Genomic DNA, 27389 nt, shown 5'->3' on the forward strand with positions numbered 1-27389 from the left:
TAAAAAATACAGTAACAAACAAAAACGGAGCTGGAAAGACATCCCAACCCACACTGAAACCTAATAGTGCACACTACTACTAAACCTGAAAGTCAAGGTGGCAAAGTTGTACTGCCTATTCACCATATGGGAATCTTTTTTTTTTTTTTTTTAATAATACATTCTTAAAAAGGGAGGTGGCATGAGTTCAAACTGCGCCAAAACATGGTGTTGTAGGAAAGCTCCTAAATTAAAAAAAATTACACAGCTATATGTATTGCAAAAAAGGAGGAAAAACCTGTACAGAAGAATGCAGAAACATGTGACATTTTTATATCTTCTTTAAGAATTGTGCTTTATTAGCCTTAGAGAAATGGTTCAACTCACTAAAAATTATGTCTGTGTGTGTGACACACCACCACACAGGTACTCAGAAGATTATTTAGGCACTGCAGAGTAGCTTTATGATACAATTTAAACCTATATTGGATGCAATTGAAAGAATACAATTTTATAGTTGAAAAACTGATTTAAAAGTTGTATTTAAGTTTAAGCACAATGGCAGGCACAGAACCAAGGAGCCCACTGTCAGATATGGCCACAGACACGGTTACTTCCCATTTGGTCCAACGCAGCTCTCAGCACTCAGCACTTCTACAGAGCTAAAAATGCAGTAGCATCCATGTACCACCCACTTGCACATGATCCATGGCTAATTTCACAAGCAAAACCCAAACCACTAAGGCCATTTGTACCAGGAAAAGAAGCAAAAGTCCATAGCCTTATCACAGCTAACACTGTCACAGCTGCGTAAGAATTTTCGATTTGATGGGTTACATGATGCTAGCCATGCTGGCAGACATCATAACACAAAGCTAAGAGAAGTGTTTCATCTAATAAAAGCCAGTAGTGGATCTAAGGGTTTTGGAAATCAGACTGGAGAGCTGTGAGGAAAAGTGCAGATGGGATTTGCTGGAAAAGCAAGATATACAAAGTGCAAACAGTATTGATACCACATGCACAAGAACCAAATTCTGTAAAGGCTACATCTACAGGGAAGTAAATAATTTGTGAAAAGAATATACATTTTATGAGAAAAGATTACTTTTCTTAGCTAACAAGTAATTTAAGTATGGCAGTTAAACAAAGTAACTTCCCTCAGAGCTTGAACAGTACATTAACTGCTGTATGTTCAGTCACTGCACTTAAGAGTTGAGAGTTCATAATTTCCTTATTCAATTCCTTTCTCTTTCAATTCTGATCGAACGCGCTGCAGATAAGAGGAATCCGGGTAACCAAACCTAGGAAAAGAGAAGAATTGTTTGGGCTGTTTATGCAATGAAGCACTTGACAATTCTACAGAACCATCTCATCAAAATCTTTTTAGAAATCTTTTTACAAATTTAATGCAGTTCTTGCCCTAGAGAGAAAACAGACCCATATTGCCAGTCACAGAGGTGATACAGATGGCATAAAGCTAAAAACTTAGGGAGCTGCTACATTTTGTTGTCCAAATTGACACTAAGAACTCGATTTTCAAAGCTGCCTGGGGTCTCACTTCAAAATGATACGGTGTTTGGGTATACATCTTTTTAAAAAGAAAATCAGACCTGAAGCATATCCAAGCAAGCTTTCAAATCAGAAACATAATGGCACCTCTGGACTTGAAGCAGTGCAACATCAGAACTGTCTACGAAGCAAGTGATAAACAAGAGAGAGAATTTGCACACACTGGATAAAGTAAAACTGATCCTTTTTGCTCTTTTAATGATACTAGCCCAGTCACGAGGATCTAGACTCAAGCCTTTAGAGCTTGCAGGACACCACCTGCCCCTTAGAGGCCGCAACAAGCTTGGAAGGACTGGTCCAAGATTCCCTCTTGTCTCTGCTGCAGGCAGCTCACACTCAGTACTGGCGACTGCTCCTTTCATTTAAGTGCAGCAAGTCCTCAAGGAATACTGGATAGGGCTGTCATCTACTCAGAAAATCCTCTGACAGCTTGAACAGCCCAAATAGGGTAACCTTTTTTATGGATGGGGCTAGCAATGTGTCCTGTGCTCTGACCCACTTAGTGCTGCACAACTCATGGTTCCTAGCATCTAAGAAGACATGACCACATCTGTACCACAATCTCACTTCCTGCTGTCAGCTCTGTTAAGCAGAATTTCCAGTCATGTTTTACAAAGTCCGAGTGCCATCTTTACCAGGATCATAATGGAGCAGCACCTCCTGGTGCAGAACAGCAGGTAACAGGACAGCCATAGATTAGGAGTCCAACCTTAGGTGTCATCAAGAGCTTGTTGCTCTGTAGGTTCTAATCAAAGCAGTTATTAACCAAGTGCCTTACAAACTCACTGGTGAATGAGTATCCTGAGGGGCAGCAGAACACTAAGCTCATCCTTGTTCCAACTGTCCAAAAAGGGAAGCTGATTAATGTCTGGATCCATAGGGAATTCTACAATCACTCTGTTAGTGACAAATCTGAAAGCTCTAAACGTGGAAAATATTCAAGGCAGCCTTCCTGACACATCCAAGTAACAACAGTACTGCATAAAGAGAAGACTACTTACTGGGTAGGTCCTCCTGTAATAGCAGTTTTGTGGTGAATATCATTCCATGTGATAACATTTTTTTCACCAGTAGTACGTGACTGCCCTACTGTGAAAATCAATTTTTGGTCAAAGGCCCTTCTCAGGAGCTTCAGAATTTCTCGCCCTTCCTCATTGTCAGGTAAATATGCTGTTCGGTGAGCTGGCCCGTAACGCTGCCCTGGGTTTGGATGGCTGCTCTGTTTTGTAGAAAAGCAAAACAAACACAAATTGTAGATCATAAATCCTTCAGAAGGACATAGCATGACTGATAACTGATTCTGAGGTTTTTTCTCGTTAGATACTTTCTTTCATACAAGTTTCATTCACACTTTCTTGTCATTGCTCATGCATCCATTGTTACTTTTAAATTTTTTTTCCCCTCTTTTCTCTCCCAAATGCATGGCGATGCACCTGTGATCTTTTCATTTACTCCATTCTCAGTCCTAGTCACAAACCCAAGCACATAATACAAGAAGACTTCTCACCTGGAAAGCTCTCACCAAGCCAGCCCAATATTTTCTTTTGTCCTTTGGTGTTCACAGCAAAAAGAATACCCCAGAAATGCTCATTATACTTGCAAAACCTTGCTTATATGAAATCACTGCATAGATTTCAGTTCTGTTATTCCCAATGTACAAATTAAAGACAGGTACCTCTGTCCTGGTGCATATAAAATGGAGGCTGACCATCTGACCATTTCATTCCTACTGCATTTACTTATTAACACCCAAAAAAATTGAATTAAACACTTGCAGATTTGTACAAAACAAAGAAATATCTTGCCTGAACATACATTAAAATAACGGCAAAGGAGTCAATTTTATATTCAACTTTGGTTTTGTTGTGGGAAAAATACCTTTAAGAAATATTTAAGTATACTTACAGTTTGAATACCACCATCCATAATATACTCAATTTGAATAGTGTCACAATTGGGATAACCAGGAAGAGGGAAACTCAATATTTTACTGGACATTGATCCCTCTGGTTGGTTTCCTGTCAGGACTCCACAGATGGTATTACAAACAGGACAAGCTTGCTTATAAGTCATGGCTTTGTCAATGCAAATTTTGCAAAATGCGTGTTTGCACTTTTCTAGTGTTTTTTTATTTTTAATTCTGTCCTTGCAAATTGGACATTCATCTTCTTCGTTTACTTCTGTCTTTGCCTGAGCCTGTCCCTCAGAAGAAACATTATTCTTTTGTCTAATACTGGACTTCTTAGATGCTCCTGTAGCTTTTTGAGGGCTGAGGTCAGAGAACAGTGGTGCCCTATTTTTAGTTTGTGTTGAGTCTTCAGTGTTAAGAGGGGCCTTAGTGTACTTTTCAGGAGCATAAAGATTGTCTGGCAAACCACTTATACTTAACTTATCTTCTTTCTTCTTAGGTTTTACATTAGGATCTTCAAATTTCTTAGCATTAAGGGGCATATTTAGAGTTTTCTTCTGATCTTCTGAAAGCTTTATGCTGACTGTTTTTTCTCTTAACATTGCGGAGGCATTCTGAAATGCATTGATGAAACTTTCAGTAGCATGTGATGACATATCAAATGTTTTGGGTTTAGGGCTGAATATTATGATCTTCTTGCCATATGACTTATCTTTTATTTCTACCAGTGTATCAAATTTGCCATTTATGTCTTCAATTTCTTTGCTTAATATGGTTTCCAGCAATTTAAACATAGAAGCATCAACTTCAATTCCATTTCTGTATTCATACCATTCAGACAATATTTTCATATTCTTTTCAGCTTGGCTGTTCTCACCTTCCTCTGCTAGAAACTTCTGAGCAGCTAAAATCTCACTCCCTGGACCACGGAGTAACAACTCATTCCCTTCCTCTTTAGCAAGAAGATTTCTAAACCTTTCATTTAATTTCATTATTGTCTCTTTTAGTGTGTAACTGTTTGTTATGGGAACTTTTTCCTGTGTCAGATCTTTTGTAGCTTCCTGAAAAGTTTTGATAAAAAAATCACTAGCTGCTTGTAAAAATGCAGGACTTTTATCAGAAGATAGGTATATTAATGTGTTTTCCTTGTCATGACCTTTAATTCTTATATGTGCTCCAAACCTTTTGTATAGTTCTTTGATTTCTTCTTTGCGAGTATGACTAAAATACTCATAGAGAGCTGTCACTACCGTGAACTCATCCATTTCTTCAGTATTCAGACCATTTTCATCTTTCAAACCATTCTTATATTCAGAATGTGAAAAATCATGGTTTGGGTCTTTGCCTGCAAGGATATCCTCAAAGTAGTGATAAGCTTTTTCGATATCTGTAAAATCGCCCGTCAATTTCTCAGAGCCATCCATGCCAGGGTTTCCTTCTCTCTTTAAGTTTGGACACATAATGGTAATTTTCTCCCTTTGGTCTTCGGTGAACATACTGGCATTCAAAGTAGCAGATACTGTAAGAAATATCTAAAGAAAAGACAAGAATACATCAACATTAGTTTTCTCTAAGGTTCTCTGCTTGCTACTTCTGTATTTTCAGCAAGGAGAAGCTCTGGCCATCCCAGTAGTGACAGATTACTACAAACAAGATTGCCCAGCGTATTTCTTTTATGTCATATATACTGACAGTACAAACAGGCAGGTAACACAATCTGCTTCTAAGACAGCAGCAAAATGAAATGTCTTAATGTCACCAGCATTGCAGGAGGAAAGACAGTAACTCTGCTACTTAGGCTGAGCCCGTAACCAGCACTTCCCAACCTCTGACAACAGGGATAGTTAGCATAACTAAAGGCAGGCAACCTCTGTGGCTGGGCTCACTGTGTGTTAGGCCCTTTTCCCATCATTACCAGGCCCTAAAAGTCCTGCGCACCAAGCAGACAAAGCAAACAGATTTTTTCTTTCCCTCCCTATGGTCCTCAAGGTTTCTGGGCCCCAGGCTGGGCGGTGCCCTCCTGACTGCCCTGAGGGTCCCAAGTACTCCTCCCATCAGGTGCTGCTGACCCCACCACAGAGCAGGCAGGTTTAATGGCACTGCCTGCAACATCAGTCAGTCACACGTCCTGACCGGGAATTCAGATCACAACTGTGGCTGGACAGTGAAACCCATGGGGCCCCTTGGTGGTCAGGGTGACCCCCACTGCCCTCTGCTTCATTTGGGGACTGGCTGGATGACCCATATGCTTTTATGTGTTTTCAAGCCTAGATTGTGACTGTTCTATCAATACAGCAACCCAAGTATTAAGATTTGATATGATTTGCAGAGGGTCCAGGTGACTAGAAACCATAAACTAAGCTGTGCTATCACACAGTGCTACACTACTTACACAACTGTCCTACACTGATTCTGCTAGTAGAAATCCTGTGGTATTCTGATCATTAACTCTATGATATGCTAATGATAAAACCCTTTTTAAAAAGCAAAAAGCTTTAATTGTAACTACATCTTAATGCCATCATTATTCTGCCAAGGATCCCCAAAAGAATCTATCTCCTCAGAGCCGGGTAACACAGACACAACGTGTTTTAACACCACCTCTAAGTTATATTTCATTGTTCTTATTAATATTACTTTCTAGTTTTCACTTATTATCTTTCTTTAAAACTTTCCCAGAAGTCATGCTTTAATAACTCCAAGAATTAGGGCAGAAAACAGGATTCTGAAAAATAATAACAAATATGTTGACTTCTCTACTTTACACAGACAGAAGGATAGGGAAATTTGCAGTATAGATGCCAGGTAAACACTATGTTAGCACATGCTATACCTCAAAAGCTACATCTATGTTACCATGCAAAACAGGGTAAAACCCTCAGAGCCAGACATCAGTGTCTTGGTAGAGCCACATCCACACCATGTAGCCCTATCCCATGTCCCTAAACACAGCTGATCTTTTCTGTGTAACTTTTAGTTCAAAGTGTCTCAAATCATGTTTGCAGTGCTACATCACATCAAAGCAGAAATTTTAATGCTGAAGTAAGGGACAGAGATAATTAGGGTTGCCTCAAGGTGCAAACCATGTTGAAAGAGCGTGAGACGTCTGTGTAGGTGGAAAGGATCCAAATCTCACACAATTCTTTTACCTTTTGGGAGCAGCCCTTGGTGCATACTACCCCTTGAAACCTGCCAGAGTGCTGCTTTGGGGAACAGCGGTTGGCACCTGCCAGTGAGACTGCAAAACACACTGCCTGGAAACGTGTGTAGACTGACCTCTGGTCCAGCACTCCAGTGTCACTCCTGGCCCTCATTTTATTGACTAAGATCACATAACTGACTCTTTTTTGGTATGAAATATTGAAGGGCAACATAAATGACTCATGGAACTACAAGCAGGGCAGGTTGTGACATTGCTCTTCCTGATGTACCTTTTTGGTAAGGTCTTCTTCCTTTGCTGTGGCCCCACAGCCACCGTTGTCCCTCTGCTCCTGCTGGGGCAGGGAAGGGCTGGCAGCGACGTTGTTGTAGCTGGCAGAAGCCTGCTCTGTCACCTGGCTCTTGCCCGGGTTCCCTTCTTCCGACAGGATGACTATGTCCAGGCACTTTGCATCCAGTTCCAAGGTGTGTTTCCTGCGGGATTCCACACTCTTCCTATCTGCGGTAATTTTAGAATGACAGAATCACAGAACGGTTATGGCTGGAAGGAACCTCTGGAGATCCTCCCTCCCAATCCCAGTGCCAAGGCAGGGTCACCTGGAGTGTCTCCAGAGACAGAGACTCCACGACCTTCCTGGGTAGCCTGTTCCACTGCTCTGCCACCCTCAATGTCAAGAAATTTTTCCGCATGTTAAGGTGAAACTTCTTGTGTTTTACTTAATGCCCTGTGCCTTTCCCAGACCGAAAAGTCTGGCACGCCTTTGAGATATTTATGTTCATTAATGAGATGCCCTCTAAATTGGGATAAGGCTGATAAAGTTACCCGGAAACGTGACAGCTACAGCGGCCCTAGAGCCGCCCTGCCCAGGGGACTCCAAGCGGTGCCTCGGCGGCCATTTCCAGCCCCCTCACAGCGGCGGCGCCCGTACCTTGCTCCTCAGAGAAGTCCACCCAGTAGGTGCCGGGCTCGGGGCCCAGGCGCACGTTGCACTCGCCGCCCCCCGACCGCTTTCCCGACTGGAAGTACGCATGGAGCTTGAGGATCGCCTTCTCGGCGCGGGCGGGCGCCGGGCTCAGCCGCACCAGCAGCGGCGGCACCGCCGCCATGATCCCGCGCCGCCTCCCGCTTTCGCTTTCGCTTCCTGCTCCGCCGCACGCTTTCGCTTTCGCTCCCCGCTCCGCCCGCAGCTCCCCGCCTCGGACTCCGCTGCAGCTCCGAGCGCTGAGGATCCGTCCTGAGCCGCCTCATGGGGATCGTCCAGGTAGCGGAGCGGGGCTGAGGGGTGGGGGACCCGGGGCGGCTGCCTCAGGGGCTGTGGGTGCGGCGGGAACTCCCGGCGGGGTGGGGGGAACAGAGCAGTCCCGTCCTCTGGCCTGGCGCTCGGGAGTGACCCTTGCCGGCCTCTCGCTCCTGCCTGTTACCGGAGCCAGAGGAGGCTGTGCATAACTTCACTCACAGAGCTCCCGCAGCTCCGGGCAGCATTTTAAAAACTAGAAAACTTGTACAAGTGTTTGAAAAGCTGGTGCTGCCGGTTTGATTTGCAGCCTGTAGGGTTCTTCTCCTGTAGGAAGGTAGCCCACGTACTTTGTTGCTTGTAACATTTACTTTCTCTTTTCCTTTTTTCTCTTTTTATTACAATAGAGTTACGTTTCAGGTTTCCTCAGAGGGAAGTTCGCTTTAGGTAAGCCTCTGATTTAGCTGTCTGCTTGTATGTAAGTTGAAAACTGCCAGCTAGAGCCAGCAAACGGGAAAATAAAATCGAAAGCAACCTGAAATTCATAATTAATGTGAAATAGACACAGTTATGAATCAACATTATTAATTACTTCAACAGGACTTGCTTGCATTTCTCTTTTAAAAACAACAGCTCAGGAATGTTTTGATGAGTGTCATGTATATTTTATAAGTGCAAAAATGTCAGACGTTTTACGAGCAGGGAGCATACCCCGGAGGAAAGTTCGATTAAACTCACACGAATTGATTTAAACTAATTAACATAACTACTGCCTTATAGTACTACTGACATCTGCCAGGAGAGGGCTGTATAGCCATAGTAATAATGTAAAAACTGTTCCTTAAAAAAAAGTTGTTTAAAAAGTCTTTCTGAGTTCATACAAAGTTCCACACAAAGAAAGAACTTGCTTGTGGGCTTTAAGTGCAGACCAAAGAGAGTTACAGAATTAAAACTCAGTATAACATCTCTGTGGCACAGTTAAATGAACCTTTTCAGGTTTTCTAAACCTCTGAAAAGGGGAGAGAAAATATTAGAATATGTAAAAAAAAATTTTAGCAATGACTGTAGGATAAAATTGAGAGCTATAAACCACACTTCTAGATAAAAATAAATTTTTTTATAGTAATACCTTCTATTTCACTTTATATTCTGTATCCTAGGGTCAAGCATGGTAATGGATGAGGTCAATTTGATGATGCCCATCAGTAAAGATGCCTATGAAGCTCTTAAGAGAAGAGAAAACTGTCTAAATAATCTCATTTCCAAAAAGTTTGCTTGTACCTTGGCCTTCAGAAAAGCAACAAAAAGCACTGCTGAAGTATACAGGAAAGAAGTAAAGTCGGGCATTGACGTTTGTGTTTATAAGGATGATCTCACAAGACACGAGGTCGATGCTATTGTGAATGCAGCCAATGAGAGCCTTGAGCATGGAGGAGGTCTTGCTTTTGCCCTTGTAAAAACTGGAGGGCCAGAAATAACAGAGCAAAGCAATCGTTATATTCAAATGTATGGAAAAGTCAAAGTTGGTGATATAGCAGTGACAGGTGGAGGGAAGCTTCCTTGTAAGGAAATTATTCATGCAGTTGGTCCAAGGTGGAATCCTCATGAAAAAGAAAGATGTTGTTACCTACTTGAGGCAGCTATTTCAAATGTTCTGCATTATGTCAGTGCTCCAGGAAATGCTTTAAAGTCTGTGGCTATCCCAGCAGTGAGTTCAGGTATCTATGGCTTCCCAGTTGATTTGTGTTCTCAAGTGATTGTAATGGCTGTAAAGCAATTTGTTGAGGCAAGCCCACCAACGTGTCTCAGGGAAATCCGCCTGGTGAACATTGATGAGTCTACAGTTTCAGAAATAAAGAAGGCTTGTGAAAAGTTTCTGGGTGATACCAGTTCTCTTGAAGACACTGTGCCAGCTTCCCCAAACCAGTCTCCAACTCACCTCAAATATGGAAGCATTCGCTTGCGCGTCATAAAACAACACCCTGAAAATCTGAAGGTAAGTCTGTCCTGTAATTTGTGGAACATGGTGTTGCCTCCAAGTCTTCACAGGATTTGGAGCTCAAGAGTTCAGAACACATTTTGTATCAGTCCACTAAATGGTTTTCTTCTCAGTTTGATGAGAATTTACACATGGTAAATCATAGTAGCAAGGAGTTGGTTTTTGTCTAAAAGGGTATTGAACTTTAGAATGTTTTTATTTAATTTTTGTATGCATGCTGTTATAATAGGAAACAGCTGAAGATTGAATGATTTAATAATACATCTCTCTGTTAAGGGTTATCTTCTTATTATGTATGAATTCACATTTTATCATGCACTCTGTAGAAGTATCCTCTTATTTTCTGCCTTGCTTTTTTTCCTATTACTTATGTTCTCATAACTCCATTACTGGAATTATTCAGCAAACACTGAAACAGCAGGAAATAACTTACACAGCTGTAAGTTAAACTTACCTTTAAATAGGGCATTACTTAAACTGATTAACGTTTTAGCTAGGACATCTGATGCAAAATGTATGACCTCAGTCATAGGAATTCGGCAGAGCTCTTAGACTGCAAGGTACATCACAGGAATGACATTTACTTTTAGCAAATACTATATCTTAAAAAAGAAACCAATTTGTTTTTAAAGAAGCATGATAATTGAAAAAGAAGTTTGATTTTTGGTGTAAGAACAAAGGATCGCAAAGTTGATCTTGTAGGGAATTTTATTAACAAATTCTACAGCACTGAAAGATCCACATACCCTCAAGACCATGAGGAAAACATGTTCTTATGTCTTTAGATAATATTCATCAATTAAGGTTAGAACAATTACTGTTGTTATCAGCATTCTGGCAATAAGTTTTTTGCATTTTCCATATTTGAAATACAGGGCACCTACAATGGGAATCTGCTTTTTCCACTGAGTATTGGAAACAATCATAGCTTTGCAGTTCCCTTGTGTGTGCTGACACTGCTGATTTGGTGATGTGTCCTTGCTACCCTAAGGCTGGGATAAGACATATCCATAGCTCTCCCCTGCTGATAATGGGCATGTGGGTCACTTAGTGAGAGTAATAATTCTGTTCAAGACACTCTTGATGACTGGAACAGCTTTGTGCACGCTGTTGGTTTCTGAACTGCCACTGCAAGGTGCGTGCTTTGATGTGTTCCAGTGCTGTAGTTGTAAGTAGTAAGAAAATTCAAGCAGCTGATCTGTGGCAGTCAGGCCTTTGTACAGGAATTGTGCTTAGAAAGAATGCTCTCTATAATAGCAAAGCTTACAAATGGTCAGTTTGAAATACAATGAAATTTGCACTCTTTCCTTGCAGAATACAGCTATTGTTAACCCCCTGAATGCAAAGGGTGAGCCTTACTCTCAATCTTCAGGAAAACTGCTGAAAAAAGAGGGTCCAACTTTTCAGAAGGAACTTCAGGATCGTCTTAGATATGCAACACGTTTTAGGGAGCTCATAGTAACCAAAAGGCAGCCCTCTACATTTGTACTGCACGTGGCACTGCAATGGAAGCATCCGGTGTTACTGTGTGAGGTGATGATCGCTTACTTTGGATTTTAATGGATTTTCGTGTTGAGTGATGTGAGGACTGAAAGATTTTGTTTTTCCTGCAGGAATTGAAGGATGTGGTGAAAAGATGCCTGGGTTACTTTCAAGACCGCTCACCTCCCTCAGTTTCTTTTCCAGTTAATTGGTCACCAGTGCTGCCTGTTGACATAGTGGCTGAGACCATGATTGAAGCAGTTTTAAATTTTGCCAGGGCACATCCTACAAAGAACAGAGAAGTGCAGTTTGTCATTTGCCCAGATGACCTTGATACCTATGAGGTAACTAATTTGTTGTTAACTACCCATAAGGGAAACACAAAACTGTAAAAATATTTCCATAGATGACTAAGAATAAAGACAGTCTGTTCTGTACTAACAACGATTGTGAGCAGCAGGTCCCTTTATGAAACTATTACTCTCATTAGCAGATACTCAATCTTTGCAAATACTTCCTTTCTCTTCAGTAAACTAGAGGTCTTCAGCCTGTAGTCTGAGAAAAAGGGGAGAGAGCTTTAAAATTCACATGTCTGTCAGTGAGTAAATGTATAAGAAAGAGTCTACTATTAACTCATTAAGGAACAAACATTCCTCCTCGGGAAATACTTTCAGTCAGTTTTGGTTTTTTGTATGGAGCTCCTAAGGCAAAACACTATCGACAGATTATATGAGCGAACATAATAGAAGGATTTCAAGTGGACAGGCCAGAGAATAGTCTGGATTTTTAAACTGAGTAGGGATGCATCAGCATTAAACTGCAAGCAATGAATTACGTGATTGCATGAGATATGCCACAACCACAAGGAGCTGGGAAAGGTGCCATTCAGTGTGTAAGGTGTGTTACCTTAGGAGATGCAGAAGAACAGGAATGCGTTTGATATTGTCAGGAATAACATTCTGGGGAAAGCTGACAAATGCCAGTGTTAACAATTTCAGAATTGGGGGTGGGGGTGTAAACTGCTTGTCTAACAGAGTTTTGAAGAGATTAATTGCATATTTGATAAGAGATTGCAAACTTCTCCTAAACTTTTATCTTTCAAGGTTTTCAAGAGAAAATTTTTTTCAGCAGAATGCAAACTGGAAAACAAAGGAGATCCTTTGAGTAAGTAATGAACAGAAGGGGCATTTCCAGTAAATAAGTACTCCCAATTTGAGAATCTGTGGTCACGTTCCTTTAAAATAGGGAACTTAGTGTTTACATATGTGTCTTGAGGAGAGGAGGAAGCAAAAACTCGTGGGCACTTTGTATTTTTACATTTATAGGAATGGAACTTCAGAATCCCTTTTAAGACTTAAAACCCATTGCCATTGTTGGCAGTCATTTCGTGAAAAGCAGATAAATTCTCCATATGTGTGTGTGTATTTGGAAACCTTACCTCCTTGTAGCTAATCTCTTTTTTGAGCATACAAGAAGAGTAGTGTGTTTCTTGCACTGTACAGCTGGGATTACAAGCAGGAACTTGTGTCAGCCCGTGAAAGCTCCTCACTCTTCCAATGCACTTGTATTAAAGAAAATCTATCTTCCAGGTACAGAGTCAGCCAGTCAGACTGCAAAAGAAACTGCAAGCAGTGAACCCATGATTGAACTTAGAGGGAGCACACCCACAGCTCTGGGAGCAGCAGAATCATGGCTCCAAAATGTAATGCAAATTCAGGAAAGTCACAGTGCTGTGATTGAAAACAACTACATTTTTTGCCTTGGTAAAGAGGAGTTTGCAGAACTCTCTCAGGAGCAGTCTTCTAGTGTATGTGTGTCAGAAGAAGTGAGAAATGGACGAGCAAGACTGAAATTTCAGGGCCCTCCTGATGTTTTGATTGATGCAGTGCTTGCAACTGAAGAATTACTGCTTCGTGTGCAAGAGAAGACGATAGCTGAACAAGAGAAACTGCTCTACTCAATGTGTATGTAAAGTAAATAGTACCTAAACACTAATTAAGTAAATAAGTGCCTAAACAAGGTCAAGTATGAAGCAACATATATCTCTGTATTGCTGAGAGTGGACAGACATCCAGTTCACACACACATACTGAGTATTGCTTTTATCACTGATATCCCTGTACTTTTATCATGTGAGCCCCTGGAAGACCCTTTATTAGCTGTGGTTACTCACCTGGCAGTATTCCCAGTAGGGCACAGTTTGTACAGAGGCTGGCCATGATGTATATCCAGCTGTAGTGAAGCTCCCTCCGAGATACCTTCACTTTAAAGCCTGGCCACTGGAGATTTACAAAATTTGCACTTAATGAACACACATCTTTGCTGAACTCTTGCTGGCTACAGCTGGACCAATGTTGTAGGGCTCAGCAGTGGACTTGTTCTGCAGAGTCCTTGGCTGTCATGAACAATTGATGCAACTAATTACAGAAAACTACAGAGTGATCAATTTTAATTCATGCTTAGATAGTCACGCAATATACCTTTATATGAAAGCTCAGCTGTGGAGAGGTGTAGTTGAGAACATAAATTGCTTTTCTTTGGTTTCTTCTCTCTCTTGTTTCTTTATAATAGAATACAGTTATATACATTTTTCTATATATATACTAGTCCCTCTCAATATTAGCCTCTGACATTACTTCAGAGAGTACTTAACATTCTTTGTTTTTAACTAATCCACCAGCTGAAGTAGTGGATCTGCCTCCCTTGCCTCTGCTTCAGACATTATATGAAAATTTTACTTCTTCATTCATATCCAGGCCAACTAGAAGCAGGACAGCTTTCAGAAGGAGACTTTCACAAGAAAAGTACCGCTGACTACATCCCGATTTCACCAGTAGAATGTCACCTCCAGGAGTTTAAAGACAGACAGAAAGAGTTTGAAAAAGCTGGACTTCGTGTTCTCAGGGTAAAAAGGATATTCATGGAAAAACTGAATCTCAGCTCACATATTTGAACTAACATATTTAACGTAAGCTTAAAAAATTCAGATGAACTATTTCAATGCATTGCATTTAAAAATTAAGATCAAATCAACCTCATCCTTAAAACAGATCCAGTCTTTAATTCTAATGAAAACTATTTTAAACATAATGGAAATAATGACTCAAACAGTTATTAAATTCTGAGAAGTCTTTTTAATTGTACTGTATGTTCTCATACTTCATGCTTCGAATGTCCCTTTATAAGACTCTAGAGAAATATGAGATTGGTAGGGTAGATTAAGTACAATAATCCAGGACACTAATTGAGTGTCTATTTTTTTTTTGTGAGCTTGACACCAAAAATTACTACCTGAATTTGCCAGAGTTCTGATCTGCTTATGTGTTAAAGCTAGAATCATACTTGGGTATCACTGCTTTACTGAACAGGACTCAATCTCTTCAGCACAACTCAAGTACTGGAATTCAGTACACTGGGAAGTATTCCCAGTGATTTCAAGGGGAGGCATGGGATAGTGGTATGGTTCTTTTCTTTGGATCATTGCACACTTCACATACTTTGTCCACTACGTGGTCAATGCATACAGGCTAAAGCAAAGGTTCTTGCATTGAAGAACATAGCCTGAATAAAAGCACTTACACATTTCATAATTGGTCTCCATCTGCTTATGCTATGCTCTTACTTTATGTTACAGATTGAAAAGATACACAATCCACTTCTATCTGTTGCATTCCAACAAATGAGGAAAAATGTAGATGGTACCTCCAAAACAACTCACAGGTTGTACCAGGATGTTCCTGCCAATTTCTGTTACTCAGTTTGCCAAACTGGATTTCACAGGATGTATTCTCCACCAAAAGGTAATAACTTCCTTTGGTGTCTTTAATCAAAATGAACAGTGACTGACTACTAAACTCAGGTTAAAATTAGAAAAAATGGCATTCCTAAACAAAACGTGTGTCTTGTATTTAGATTTGTATGAGCTTACTTTATTATATACAGTAAGATTTCCCTTCCTGATACTATAGAGCCAGCAAGGCTCCAGGAAGATAAGCCTGAATTCAAGCCTAGCCCAATCACTGGACAGAATTGTTACTATACACATAATTCCATGTCCAAATTTTATTTTATTGCATCACTGTAAAGAAAGTCAATGTCTTTATGTAGCTGCTGCAGACATGCATTCAGCAGCTTGGTGCTTTAAAGCATGTTCAAGGGCATCACAGAATGCTGAGGCTGGAAGGGGCTCTGAGGGTCACCTGGCCCAGGCCCCTGCTCAGGTCAGGTGTGGTCAGAGACAGCAGATAATCATTGCTTGGGCTGCCATTCAGAGCAGAGTACTCTTGGAGGAAAGTTTTGAATCCATGAAATATTGTAGTAGAGAGTGTAGTAGACAGATGCTTTTGGAAAGGTAAAGAATAATCATTTAGTGCTTCATCCTGCACTAGGTGAAGTGTGTGATATTTTGCATGTCAACTGCAGAATGGGATTTCAAGCAATAAACTGTTAAAAAGTGGAGATTTGCCTTTCTTTGTCTGTGCAATTTAAATGGCACATTTCCACACTTTAAAAGCAATAAGATGATGGTCTGATTTCATTGCACTCTTCCATTTGATACTGTAACAGCACTTCATGTGACATATTTCATATAAATTTCAAAGCCTTTTTTTGTAGTTTGCATTATTAAAATCTTGCTGCCTTTGTTGTTTATCAGAGTCCCTCATACATGATGACTGAAATGTGAGTCATATGTTTATTTTATATAAATTCTTTAGACCTTGATGATTCAATCACTGGATTAACAGATAAATCTGAACAGTTATCACTGGAGTAGGAGTTAATTGCCATGGCCATCAGCTGTCATTGCTTGTGGTTTCAGTGGGAGGTCAGTGCAAGCACCAGAGACACTCCATGCAAATTAATTTCTAAAAGGATGGCACGCATTGAGCATTCACATCATTTCCAACCCTGAATCAAGCAGCATCTCTTGGAACCACCACCCTTGAAAGAGCCAACTGCTAAATGCTTTGTCTTCTGAAAATTTTTCTTTCTCTTTCCAGAACAAAAATATGGAGCTGGCATCTACTTTACAAGGAACCTGAGGTACCTGACCAAGGGTAAAGCTACTTGGGGAAAAGATTCTAAACTGTACGTGTTTGAGGCTGAGGTAGTAACTGGCTCATACACTACAGGCCGGCCATCGTGCATTCTGCCACCGCCACTGGAGGGCAGTGCTCTGCCATTATATGACAGTTTAGTAGATAGTTTGCGCAGTCCTGAGATCTTTGTCATTTTCAATGGTTTTGCAGCCCTTCCTCAGTATTTGCTGACTTGTTCCCCAGTAACTGAGAGGTATGTAGCTCCTGGAGGAAAGAAGTAGGATCCTCAGTGGGAATCAAGCAGAACTGTAGCTAAGGTGAAGCTCTGAGAACAAAATCTAGAGGTTAGATTTAAGATAATGCTCTGCTTGGTAGTGTGCTGTGGTCAGAGTGCTTCCTGAAAAGTACTCTGAAATATTTGTGAACAAAAGAGTAAGTTAATACCTTAGGGAGATTAGGACAAAATTGCCTGTGAATGGAAGGAGAACAGAAAGCATCCCAAAATACATAACATTTAACATACCTGGTCATTTACTTTATTCCTTAAGGTCAACTCAGCTTGTGACTATACACTTGATGTTTGTATAGGCTGTCATTCTTCCACTGCATTTTCTTAATCTGAGATATTGCGTATGTCAGGGAAACACAAGAAATCTTGGTTGTGCCTTTTGATCCTTAAGTTTTCTTTTGACTTAAGAAAGGAGAATGTAGCAGACAAGAGCTGTTTTCTGCTTAGGGACATGCATATACAGTTACAACAAACACTAGGCAATACTTAATAATTTCTTACAGTGGTTGCTGTACAGTTTTTATTAGTTACTTCAAGCATTGTAGATACATATATTCAAAATAAAAAGTATGAATGTCACTATCTGTTAACTTGTATTATTCTGTAGTCTTAAGAATGTGATTTGTACTGTACACGGGCTTCAGATTTCTCATCAACATTCAATCTCTTTGAAAGGCTACAAAATAGTAGAGAACTGGTTCAAGCTACAGCTTGAAATTATTTTTCAATTAATCTAGCTTTACCAACATCTTTTAAAGATTACATTGTCAGCCTTGTAGCCAGGTATACCCACATTGCTTCTGCAGTGACCTGAAGCAAATACACAGAAAAGCCCAAGAGCTGTTACAGTAATTCCTGTGTAAAAGGGAATTCAGTCCAGCACTTGGGTACATGGAAACTTCCTCTAGTAAAGCCTGCTGATGGGGAGCAGTCTGATCTCTAAAACACAGATGAAATTAGCTTTTAATAAAACTTTTCAAAAGAATTTCTTAATGGATTCCCAGGATGCTTGCACTGCACCTGCAACTCCTGAGCTAATAGTTGTAGTGCTAGGAACCATTCACAAGTCCAAAAGAAATTGAGTTATAAAAGTTTAATTCTGAATTCTGAGGTTTCAAGTAGATTTTTTTTAACTACTACAAAAGAAACTTTTAGATCAATATATTCATATTTGGGGGTTTTTAGAAATTCTTTTTAAGATTAGCTATGCTTGCAGTTGCAAAGGGTAGTTCTGTAGTGTAAATCTCTAACACAAGAGTTTTGCTCTCAAGAAATCCAAAGGTTGCTCTTAGATATTATGCTGCAATTCTGAAAACAGAATTAGTCTATTCCTATTCTAACTATTCCATTAAAGTAACCAATTGTTTTCCATTTCTGTCCCCTTTTTCTCATATTTCTTGATTCACACATTACTGCCATGAAAACACATAATTGTAGATTTAAGATTTGTTAGCACTGAACAAAGGTAAGTTCTTGTGTCAGCATTCTTCACGAGAGATAATTTTTAAAGGGGTTTCATGGCAGGATTTTTTTTCTTCTATTTTCTTTTGTGAAAAAACTCAGTAAAGAGTTTCTGCACTACAGCATCAGAGAACACCTAAAGGAATGTTATTTTTGGCACAATGTAACATCTTGCTCCTAGTGGGAATAGAGAACTGCTTTCATAACTCAGTATTAATTTAATACTGTAACACAAGCATTGGGAACTATGTATTTCATTATTAACCTTTTTATTAACCATGTAACTCCCCATAACTGCATGTGAAAAGGTCTCTAGTCAGCTTAATAGAGAAAATAGCTGTAGAGAAAGCTTTTAACACTTTACTCCTGTGCCCAGTACAGGCTTTCTCTTCCCTCCACATACACCTGCAGTTAAGGATTCAGTGTTACTGAATATTTATCTTTCATTTTATTTTATAGCATGATTTTTTCCTGATGCATAATTTCTATTTCACCAGTGTTCTCCACATGTAGTGATATGCTATATATTCTAAATAGATATATATCTATATCTTTTTTAAAAACTGGTAATGTAAGAGGTTGTACATAATTGTTTTCATCTGGTCCTCAAAAAGAATAATTTCATTTACAGAAACTAGAAAATAAACCCAGCACAAACTAGATGTACCAAGTAGTACATATTAAAATAATTACCACAGTAATTGAAAAGTCCTGATCTTAGTCCCACCATAATCAGTTAAGCAGAGGCTATTCCACAGCCTCTGGAATTTCTCTGTTGTCCACAATAAGGGTATGAATAATTCCTTCCTTTCGTTTCCCACTACTGACAGCCTTAATGCAACAGCTGTGATCAGCAACAGTGAAGTGAGTCTCAGTCCCATCTTCCACAAATTCACCCTGGGAGAAAAGAGACAAGAATAAAAACAGACACGTGATATTTTAATCAATTAAAAGCTCAAGTGCATAAATGTCAAGATCACTTGCAGTTCCCACAGTTACAGCAGCTTTAGGTACCTGTGACAAACACTGCCTGAAAGCTGAACAGTGCAGCTGACTGCCAGGCAGGGCTCTGTCAAGGTGCCCAGTTAAAGATTTGTGGGTATCAGATGATGATGAAAATTGCACACAATCAGAAATGGCAAAGTTGGAGTTTGTGAATCCATAGTACTGATTCGTGTCAGTAAACAAAACCAGAAAAGGCAGCATCCTGCTGAGTTGTTCTGCACAGCCAGTAGGTGCCACACAAACCTATGCTCAAGTGGCAGTGAAAGGTGAAGTATTTAGGATGCCTTCCCCAGCACATCCCTGAATGGAGTACAACAGTTGTGTATCTTAGACACACATCTCCTGCTGCAGTTCTGTAATTTCCTGTTACAGATTGTGCCAGGCATGGCTGTGTTTTTGTCATGACGTTTGTAACAGCAGAACAATCTGTGCTGCTCTAATGAAAGCACAGTTTGGCACTAAACCTGCACACACAGCTTGCAAGAACACCTCTGAGTGCTTTCAGACATTATAGAAAAGGCTGAGCCATCAGGAGCAGAAGTCCTGATTTACTGAGAGAGGAGGTTTCTTCCACTGATCACTAAGCAAACATTTGGTGAATCTTTTCATTCTACTCTCAGGTATAGCAGAAATGTTGATTTTTGAATTTGTACTCATCCTTGTGGCAGCAGTAGCAACTTTGATACCCCCCTGGTGAGAAATCACATCCTTCAAGGATGGGGAAGCCTACCTAGTGTGCATATTGAGAGCTATCATAAGCAGAAAAACATCAAACAGATTAAACCACCTAGCTGTCAGCCTGCTCTGAAAATTAAAGCAGATCTGATCAAAAAATTTGACTTGTTCCAATGAGGCTCTTGAGCTCTATGTATTAGGAACATCTCTAGATGGAAAAAAGCATGAATCATAACAACTACATGTGTTCAGCTTGCAATGACAATTATTACAAGCAGGCTTGGATGCAGTGGCTCTACACTCTGCATCAAACTCAAATCCTTCCCAATCCCCAGAAAGTTTTCTCCCTTAAAAACCTGCACAACTGACTCAAATTCCTTTTGTTTGTCTAAAATGGGTAAAGAAAAGCATAATTTATCCTTAAACAAGCAGATATTTGGCATCTGAACTGCAATACTGCCCATTATAAAATCCTGTGAAGTTCATTTGGAACAGACCAGGAGCACCCTGGCTGCCTTGGCCTCTTTGGTAAAGGGAGATGTGCCCCTCTGGGCCTTATTCTGCCAAGCTTTGGTTACACATCCATAGCCTTGGAAGAGCCTTTGAAAGGATCACATACCGCTGTTTCCATTTTTTGACCATTGCACCACACATCCATAGTGTCCTTTTCTGTGAAAGAAGAAGAAAACAAGGTAGAAAGAACGAGGTATTTTGTTCTCCCAACAAACAAGGATCTAGGGATTTTAAAAGTCTACTGTTTAATTTTACTTTCAATTCCCAAAAGCAGTTCCTAAGTAGCCATAATACCAGAGGCTAAAGGGTTTGTTCTCACACTGGAGAGAGAGGAGGCTCTGTTATCAACTTTTGCTTTGAAGATCCATTTTCACCCCTCCCTAGACCTGGCTATTAATACTGACTGTGTTGTTCTGAATAGTGCCAGAGGTACTCTGACAGTCTTAAACTGAAAAAATTAAAAGACAGAAACGGGAAATAATTTCTGTTAATTATTTGAGTCCTGTTTATGCAATAAAGCTCTAACTCTTTTTCCAGCTCAGTTTAATTCAAAAGCAGCATTATTTAACATCCATCAAACTGTTTGTATTCTTAGCATTTCAAAAGCTCCAAGTACCACTTTAAATATCAATCTTAAACTTTTTTTTTTGCATTTGAAACAGAATATTCTTTTACTTATCCCAGCACATCTTCCTTAAATTACTTTGCTCTAGAATCCCTTTACTGACACTGTCAATCACACAACATCAGCAGAGAATTGCCTTTCCTGCTTGCCTTTCCAGTAAGCAGAGGGAGATTAAAATTCTGTGAAGAGTTTCTGGCACTAAAACTGTCTTCATTGCTCCCCTTCATCTCAGGGCAGTTCATTCTGTCCTGAGGTTTAAGAAGAAATCATAGTCTGAGATCTCTTGTCTCCAGCTCTAACCATACAGCAATGCCCAGGTGGAAGTTCTCTCACTAGATGCCATGGACAAATTCCTCAAGGAATCCCTTCCTCCCACCTGCCTATAATGTAACTGGGAAAGGGGGTCAGAAGAGAAGCAATGTATTGCCTTGCTATTAAGAAAGGGAAAGAACATCATTGGAAGGTTTTAGTTAAAGTTTGTAGATAAGAAGTGATGCAGAAAAAAGGATGCTCATCAATGAAAAATGTGGAATAACATTGTTGCACTTCAGATAAAGACTTCTTGACCATGGCTGATGATTTTTGGAAGGAAAGCCTGGTTACATGCTGAACAAACCTAGACACACATGAGGTTTGATCACAATGCAGGTAAAACTTCTGTAACAGGCTTCACCTGGAGAACTGCCTTGCTAGGGCAGCTCTATGGATGCAGCAGCAGCAATGCCTCCCTATTTTTTTTCCTCCCCAAATCTAGACCACCTTAGCTGCTGTAGGCTCACATGAGTATAACAAGACCATTATTTTTCAGACTGTCTTTGGCATCTCATTCCAAACTTCCCCCAGGATTTTATACTGCATCAGAGCTACCCACAGAACTGTGCTTTCTCTTAATTAACAGTTTTTAAACACACACAGGTTTATTCAAAGGCAGCAACATGTAGTCACTCAATGTTTACTTACCTAGAACAATTCTATAGTCTGTACCTCTCAAGTTCAATATCCAAGTATTGGTTGTTTTTAACCTGTTCTCTATATACTGCTTGAGACTCTTTCCATTGATCTCCAAAGTATATTCATATGCAAAGCCACTGACTGCATCAATGTTAATAGCAGCTTTAGTTTTAGTAGCTCCAACAGTGAATGTTTCTTTACCCACTAATTTAAACATCCATTCTCTTCTTATTTCTTCCTGTAGAAAATAACAAAGACAGTGGTATTAATTGAAAAACCCAAGTACATGTTTTAGTATTAAAAAATTGAACTGGAACTCAGGAGACAGCTCAGTACTGAACTATTGTTTGTGAATGAATTCATACACAGTGCTTTGTATGCACAGAGTGCCTCTGCCCAAGGACAGCAAAGCAGTTCATGAATACTCACACCTTAACTGGAACTGAAAAAAAGAATGATGCAGTTTATTAAAATAGGTAATTAAGTGAATGTACCTCACTTGCATTTATTAGTCTTTTGTTTGTTGTGATGTGTGTTGCATGGAAGTGCACTTATATAATCTGTATCACAGTGAATTTTGAGCACATAGCAATTTCACCTTTCCATCAACATAGACAACACGCTTTCCTGAAGTGGTCCCATGTTCAAATTCAATCTTATGAACACCATCACTTAAAGCTACTTCCCAAACAGCCACCAAATCTGTCATCTTCTCTAGGTGGCTGTACCGAGACCTAAGGAGAAACCAACAAAGTAAATTAATTGCCATTGAAAGTTCAAGTCCTGATGTCTGCAGTTCAAAGCTTTACTGCTTCTGGGCAAGTCAGTTTTTGCAAATAAAAAATGAGACTTGAAAGAATGAGCTTATAGAACTGCTTATATTTTCATGTTTTTCAGACATTCAAATATGACCCAACATCACAAAATACAAACAGTTAAACAGACTCACTTTGACCAACAGTACAAAGACACAGCTACCCATCTAACCTCTAAAACTCCCATTTCAGGTGACAATAGGTAACAAAATTACATTTAGTTTTAAGATACTCCTGAACAGTTCTGCTATTTCTTGGTAGGCATTAAAATATGTTATTTGGTTGGTCTCAAAGAAAGTGTTTCAGCTTTTTAGACTTGAAAAAATAGTATGACCAATGTAGCTATTCCTGTGCTAACAGATTTGTCTGTAATCTCATAAACACTACCTACATCATTCGCATATGCAACTCTGCACACACAGACACAGGGGAAGGGATCTGGCAAGATATCCTTTTATTTAAGTAATTTTTCAAGTTTAGACACAGTCATAAGTGACCACTGGAACTGTGGATATGTTTCCAGATCTGTTCATATCACAGTTCTGATTTTTTACCTTATTTCATCGTCACAGACAGTAATCTCCTCACCGGATGCCATAGAAGCCAAAAGAGCTTTTAATCCAATTAGCAGCAAGAAAAAATAGAAAAGCGGAATAGTAGCAGAGAAGTGCTGAGGTCTAAAGTTTCGTCATTTTTCTCCAGCTAAGATAAAGGACATTTTTAAAAGCATCATTAACTAACATGCAGTACTGTTGCATATATGATGAAATAAAAACACTTAAAGTACAACCATCTTTCTCTAAGACAGAAAGGCAAGTATATTTTTAAAAATATTATATTTTACAAAACCAAGTAAGTGCAGATTGTCCTAACTTTACTAGCTCCTCATAACTTTATCAATTACTAGATGGAAAAAATGGGTTGCCTGATTTGTGAGACAAAGCTTAGAAATGAACATCTTGATCAAAGCAGGAACCCAATCCAGAGCTGCCCATCTCAGTCCCAGACCATAGTGAATTTGGGACTGGGAAATAGCACAGACAGTAATTTCACCTCCTCCCTTTTCTAAACCACTTTCAACCAAACACATTAGTAAGTCAGACCTGGCAATTCAGTTACAAAATCTATATGAGCCACAAAGAACTAATTTCTTACTTAAGAGGGTTTTAGACCACAACGGTGTTTTACAACCACTGGTTTTTAATGTATTATTTTCACTCATTAATTTCATCATCATATGCCTCGTCTGTGCCTCTCAATAAACAAACAGATAATAACACGTGCTGATAAATGCCGAGGAGATTGTTTTGGCCGTTCCTGAAGTTTGTGGTTCCCGCGAAGGCGGCATCCCCGGGCACACGGGGAGTCAGGCAGGGAGCATTTCCCTCCGCTGCTCCAGGGAGCAGGCTCGGCACAGACCCGCGTGTCCCGGGCAGGGATCAGCGCAGGGAGCGGCCCGGGGCACGCAGGGGATGCCAGAGATGTCCCGGCCAGCCCAGAGCCTCCATCAGCCCGGGCAGGCCGCGGTCCTGCGCCGTGCATTTTAGGAATCATTTAGGATCAATGCTGAAAGGGTTAGGGGGCATCGCAGAACACACAAATTCTTTTTTCCCCTCAAATCAGGGCAATGAAGCAACACACGTTTATTTTACACCAAACCCGACAGCAGACTCGAGGCCAGGGGTGCAGCTGATCCCACCGCGTCCCCAGGGAAAGCCGTGCGCTGCTCCAGGAGGGAGCGGGCGCGGCGCCTCCGGCCCCCGCTGCTCCGAACCGGGGACACACATCAGCGCTACGCCCACCGCCCCTTCTCACTGACCAACGCTGCAGGCCAAGGCTATATTTACTCCTTTACTCGTTCTCAAAACTAGGCTGGGATTACGGCTCCCAGACCATCCACCTAATCCCGGCAGCGCTCATCGCGGGGCAACGTACCGGGAAGCGCATGAACTCCGAGGACAGCAGATCTGCCCCCACCGTCACCGCCCGCAAGGAGCTTTTTTCCATTTTTTCCTGTCTTTATTTTTTACTAGCCCCGCACCCCGCCGCAGCTCCCACCGTGGCCCCGCTCCTACCTCCGCCCGGTCTCCTCCCCTCGCCTCCCGCGCCGCAAAATGGCGGCGCCCGCGCAGCGCCGCCCCCGCCCGCCCGCCCGCAGCCGCCGCTCCGCTCCCGCCCGAGCGGCTCCGCGGCCTGAGGAGCGGCCCTCTCCCGCCCGGCGGCCCTCGCCATGACTGAGGTATTCCGCTGGCCCCGGCTGTCGCTGCTGGGGGGTTGGAGCGGGACAAAACCGCGAGGGAACAGCCCATGGACCCCCAGAGCCGCCGCCGCCTCCCTGAGGGCTCCGCTCGCGGCGCGGCCGCTGCTGTGCCCCGGGAGCGTTGGAGGGACCCGAGGGCCGGTGGTTTGGGTTTCCTAAAGAGGCGAATTTAACTCATTGCGCGTATTTTGCTTTAAAATAGGGATCAGGAAAACTGATCACGCTGTGTGTTGTTAAGTTACGCTTTTCCCCAGCAATGTGCTTTGCCGATACTATTGGAGCTTCTCACAAGCCTTTCTGTAGCGGCCTCTTGGGGGTTTGGAGTTGGTTTGCTTTAATTTGTGAGCATTTGGTACCTTCTGCTGCACAGCTGATGTGAAAAACTCAGATTTCTGCCCCTTTTCCCTTTCTCCCAATGAAGCAGGAGAAGGCAGAGTGGGAAAGCCTAAATAAGGTATTAATGCGTCATGGATTGAAACCTGTGAGCCTTGCTGCCCCCCAAAGCTGCAGAGATACATCAGGTAAGGAAATATAATTTTGCCCCTTTTTGTATTTGGAAATAGTAACCCTAAGTTTGTAAGGCACCTCCAAAGGTGTCACTTCCAAGTGGCAATCTTCTTTGGCTGTTAAAACTCTTTCCCTGTGACTTTGCTTATGTTTTGTATCTCCAGATATGATTGTCCTAGACCGTCAGTCTTCTCTAGAAATAAGACTTGCTTTAAAAACGCTGGTGGAAGACACTGAGCGGCAGCAGAAGGTGATGCAGGGACTCATGGAGGCAAATCAATGTCTTAGGTAAGATGCAGTGGAAGGAATGTACCTGCAGAGTAAAAGTATTAACAGTTTGCATCTCCAGCCTCGTGGAGATCTTATCTCCCCAGAGGTCTAAGTCCTTTTTCCTGAGGTTATTATTCAATGTGCAGTGATGTTGTCTCAATTCCATTCAAGCTCTTCTGTTATTTCATCTGCTGCTTCTTCTCATATCAGTGTATTTCCCATACCTGCTGCCACAGGATGTTATCAAAGGTCATCACATAATGTCAGACGTGTGCTTCCTGCACTGTATATAGTGAAATTAATTAATTTAAAATCAAAGATTTACTTCTTTTTTCAGAAATGTGGTACGACTGGAACAAGGTCGGGCATCCCGACAAGAGCAACGGGCTAATGACTTGGAAAATGTGGTGAAAAACATTAAGGCCAAAATTTGTCAGCTGGAAGATGAAACAATAGCTAAAGCATGCCAGCAACAGAGCCAAGTCAAGGAACTTCAAAAAGAGCAACAGGCTTCACAGGTAATTTAGATAGTGCTGCCTGAGGATTCAAACTTTTGACTTATGAAAGGTCTCAAAATATTTACATTGATCTAAATAAACATGAGTCTTGGGTTGTAGGGTTAGTACTCTGTTTATGGCTAAGTTTTTTCAAACTATGCAGAATTTTCTAGAAAATATTTAGAAAAATATCTGTATCCCTCTACCACTGTCTCTTCAGCACAGCTAAAACCCAAGTGCTCCTTTTCCTTAGGACTGTACCTGGGCTTGTACAGTCAGCTTGTGGGTCAGAACAATTCAGTAACGCTCCCACTGCCTGTTCACAGGTAAAATACCAGCAGCAGCAGGAAAGGCTGCAAGAACAGGAAGAGATTATTGCCCACCTGCAGAAGGAGCTGAGCAGAGTTGGGAGGGAGGAGCAGCAGCGAGTTTCCACCCAAAACAAAATGTTTTGTCAGTTTTGCAAAAGAGCCCCCAAGTCTCTCCTGGATCAGGGGTAAGCGATTCTCTTCTGCTGCTGAACCACCTGTAACATTAAATGAAGAAACAGATTTTAAAGTAAAGCTTCTTGATATTTACATGGGGAAAAAAAAGTAATCTGGAGACTTTAGGAGTACAGGAAGAAATATGAATTCTTCTGAAGGTACCTCAGTGCAGTGATATTTTTCTTTTGTGAAATTGTAAGCCAGATAAATCCCTGGCAGAAATTTAAAAATTGCCATCCATTGCCCACACTAGATGTCAGCAAAGGGAAGCGAATGACTCACTCTGCTCTGTAGCTGCAATGTTGGCTAGGATGAGCTCATCCTGGGATTCTAACATTTAAAAATGTAAGTTAAACAAACACCAAACACCATCCTTAGCTCCCCCAAAAAGAGCCTTTCCAGTTTTGGGAAGTGATGTTTGCAACTGCTGACTGCAGGCTTGTTGTGAGCTTCCAAGTACTTTTCAGTAAGTTCCCAATAATCACAAGGCTGTGTCTCTTGCTAGCAGGATTTCCAGAGCTCTGCTACAATCAGACATTTGCCAATTCCTAGGCCTCAGGTAGCCATTGCTTTGTTGTGCTGATATCACCTGGCTTTCTAGGCCTGGCCAGCAATGTTTACCTGGAAAGCTTTTAAGAGGGATTGTGTATGCTCAGCTTTTTCCT

General features: G+C 41.1%; 4 protein-coding genes across 8 annotated transcripts in view; 2 read left to right on the top strand and 2 right to left on the bottom strand.

Annotated features, from left to right (window-relative positions):
• Positions 1 to 65: 65 nt before the first annotated feature.
• On the bottom strand, positions 66 to 7790 carry DTX3L (deltex E3 ubiquitin ligase 3L). Its single transcript, XM_063400918.1, has 5 exons — positions 7546 to 7790; positions 6889 to 7115; positions 3454 to 4989; positions 2550 to 2767; positions 66 to 1280 (listed from the first exon to the last, which is right to left on the bottom strand). The coding sequence occupies exons 1-5, from the start codon at positions 7721 to 7723 to the stop codon at positions 1211 to 1213; spliced, it is 2229 nt and encodes a 742-aa protein (XP_063256988.1). The 5' UTR covers positions 7724 to 7790; the 3' UTR covers positions 66 to 1210.
• Positions 7759 to 17239, top strand: PARP9 (poly(ADP-ribose) polymerase family member 9). The gene is made up of 10 exons (XM_063400916.1): positions 7759 to 7878; positions 8259 to 8298; positions 9012 to 9847; positions 11165 to 11383; positions 11464 to 11676; positions 12436 to 12496; positions 12922 to 13296; positions 14089 to 14237; positions 14967 to 15132; positions 16333 to 17239. The coding sequence occupies exons 1-10, from the start codon at positions 7864 to 7866 to the stop codon at positions 16650 to 16652; spliced, it is 2394 nt and encodes a 797-aa protein (XP_063256986.1). The 5' UTR covers positions 7759 to 7863; the 3' UTR covers positions 16653 to 17239.
• FAIM (Fas apoptotic inhibitory molecule) lies at positions 17166 to 24862 on the bottom strand. Of its 2 annotated transcripts, none has more exons than XM_063400924.1 (5): positions 24781 to 24862; positions 22489 to 22624; positions 21900 to 22128; positions 20421 to 20470; positions 17166 to 19018 (listed from the first exon to the last, which is right to left on the bottom strand). In XM_063400924.1, exons 2-5 carry the CDS (start codon positions 22597 to 22599, stop codon positions 18869 to 18871), a joined length of 540 nt encoding a protein of 179 aa, XP_063256994.1. In that variant the 5' UTR covers positions 22600 to 22624; positions 24781 to 24862; the 3' UTR covers positions 17166 to 18868. The 2 variants fall into 2 exon arrangements, with proteins under 2 accessions (XP_063256994.1, XP_063256993.1); XM_063400923.1 differs by lacking the exon at positions 24781 to 24862 and adding an exon at positions 24641 to 24780.
• CEP70 (centrosomal protein 70) overlaps positions 24809 to 27389 on the top strand; it is a 10965-nt gene continuing 8384 nt past the window's right edge. For 3 of the 4 annotated variants that reach the window (XM_063400919.1, XM_063400920.1, XM_063400922.1), the window contains exons 1-5: positions 24809 to 24944; positions 25387 to 25486; positions 25637 to 25760; positions 26080 to 26260; positions 26566 to 26735. In XM_063400919.1, coding sequence (XP_063256989.1) covers positions 24936 to 24944; positions 25387 to 25486; positions 25637 to 25760; positions 26080 to 26260; positions 26566 to 26735 — 584 coding nt within the window. In that variant the 5' untranslated portion in view covers positions 24809 to 24935. The remainder of the gene's footprint in view (positions 24945 to 25386; positions 25487 to 25636; positions 25761 to 26079; positions 26261 to 26565; positions 26736 to 27389) is intronic. The other variant, XM_063400921.1, reaches the window with a different exon arrangement.

Source organism: Prinia subflava, chromosome 6 (genome assembly GCF_021018805.1).
Source record: "Prinia subflava isolate CZ2003 ecotype Zambia chromosome 6, Cam_Psub_1.2, whole genome shotgun sequence".
Lineage (NCBI taxonomy): Eukaryota > Metazoa > Chordata > Aves > Passeriformes > Cisticolidae > Prinia > Prinia subflava.

Excerpts from the sequence above, each read along its gene's own strand:
- DTX3L (XM_063400918.1), bottom strand. The coding sequence starts at position 7,723 with ATGGCGGCGGTGCCGCCGCTGCTGGTGCGGCTGAGCCCGGCGCCCGCC. Across the intron at positions 4,990-6,888 it reads AAGAAGACCTTACCAAAAAG|ATATTTCTTACAGTATCTGC; the intron begins GTACATCAGGAA and ends TCTTTTCTTTAG. Across the intron at positions 1,281-2,549 it reads ATTACAGGAGGACCTACCCA|GTTTGGTTACCCGGATTCCT; the intron begins GTAAGTAGTCTT and ends CTCTTTTCCTAG.
- PARP9 (XM_063400916.1), top strand. Across the intron at positions 12,497-12,921 it reads AAACAAAGGAGATCCTTTGA|GTACAGAGTCAGCCAGTCAG; the intron begins GTAAGTAATGAA and ends TCTATCTTCCAG. Across the intron at positions 13,297-14,088 it reads GAAACTGCTCTACTCAATGT|GCCAACTAGAAGCAGGACAG; the intron begins GTATGTAAAGTA and ends ATTCATATCCAG.
- FAIM (XM_063400924.1), bottom strand. The coding sequence starts at position 22,599 with ATGACAGATTTGGTGGCTGTTTGGGAAGTAGCTTTAAGTGATGGTGTT. Across the intron at positions 22,129-22,488 it reads TTGTCTATGTTGATGGAAAG|GAAGAAATAAGAAGAGAATG; the intron begins GTGAAATTGCTA and ends TATTTTCTACAG. Across the intron at positions 20,471-21,899 it reads AGACTATAGAATTGTTCTAG|AAAAGGACACTATGGATGTG; the intron begins GTAAGTAAACAT and ends CTTCTTTCACAG.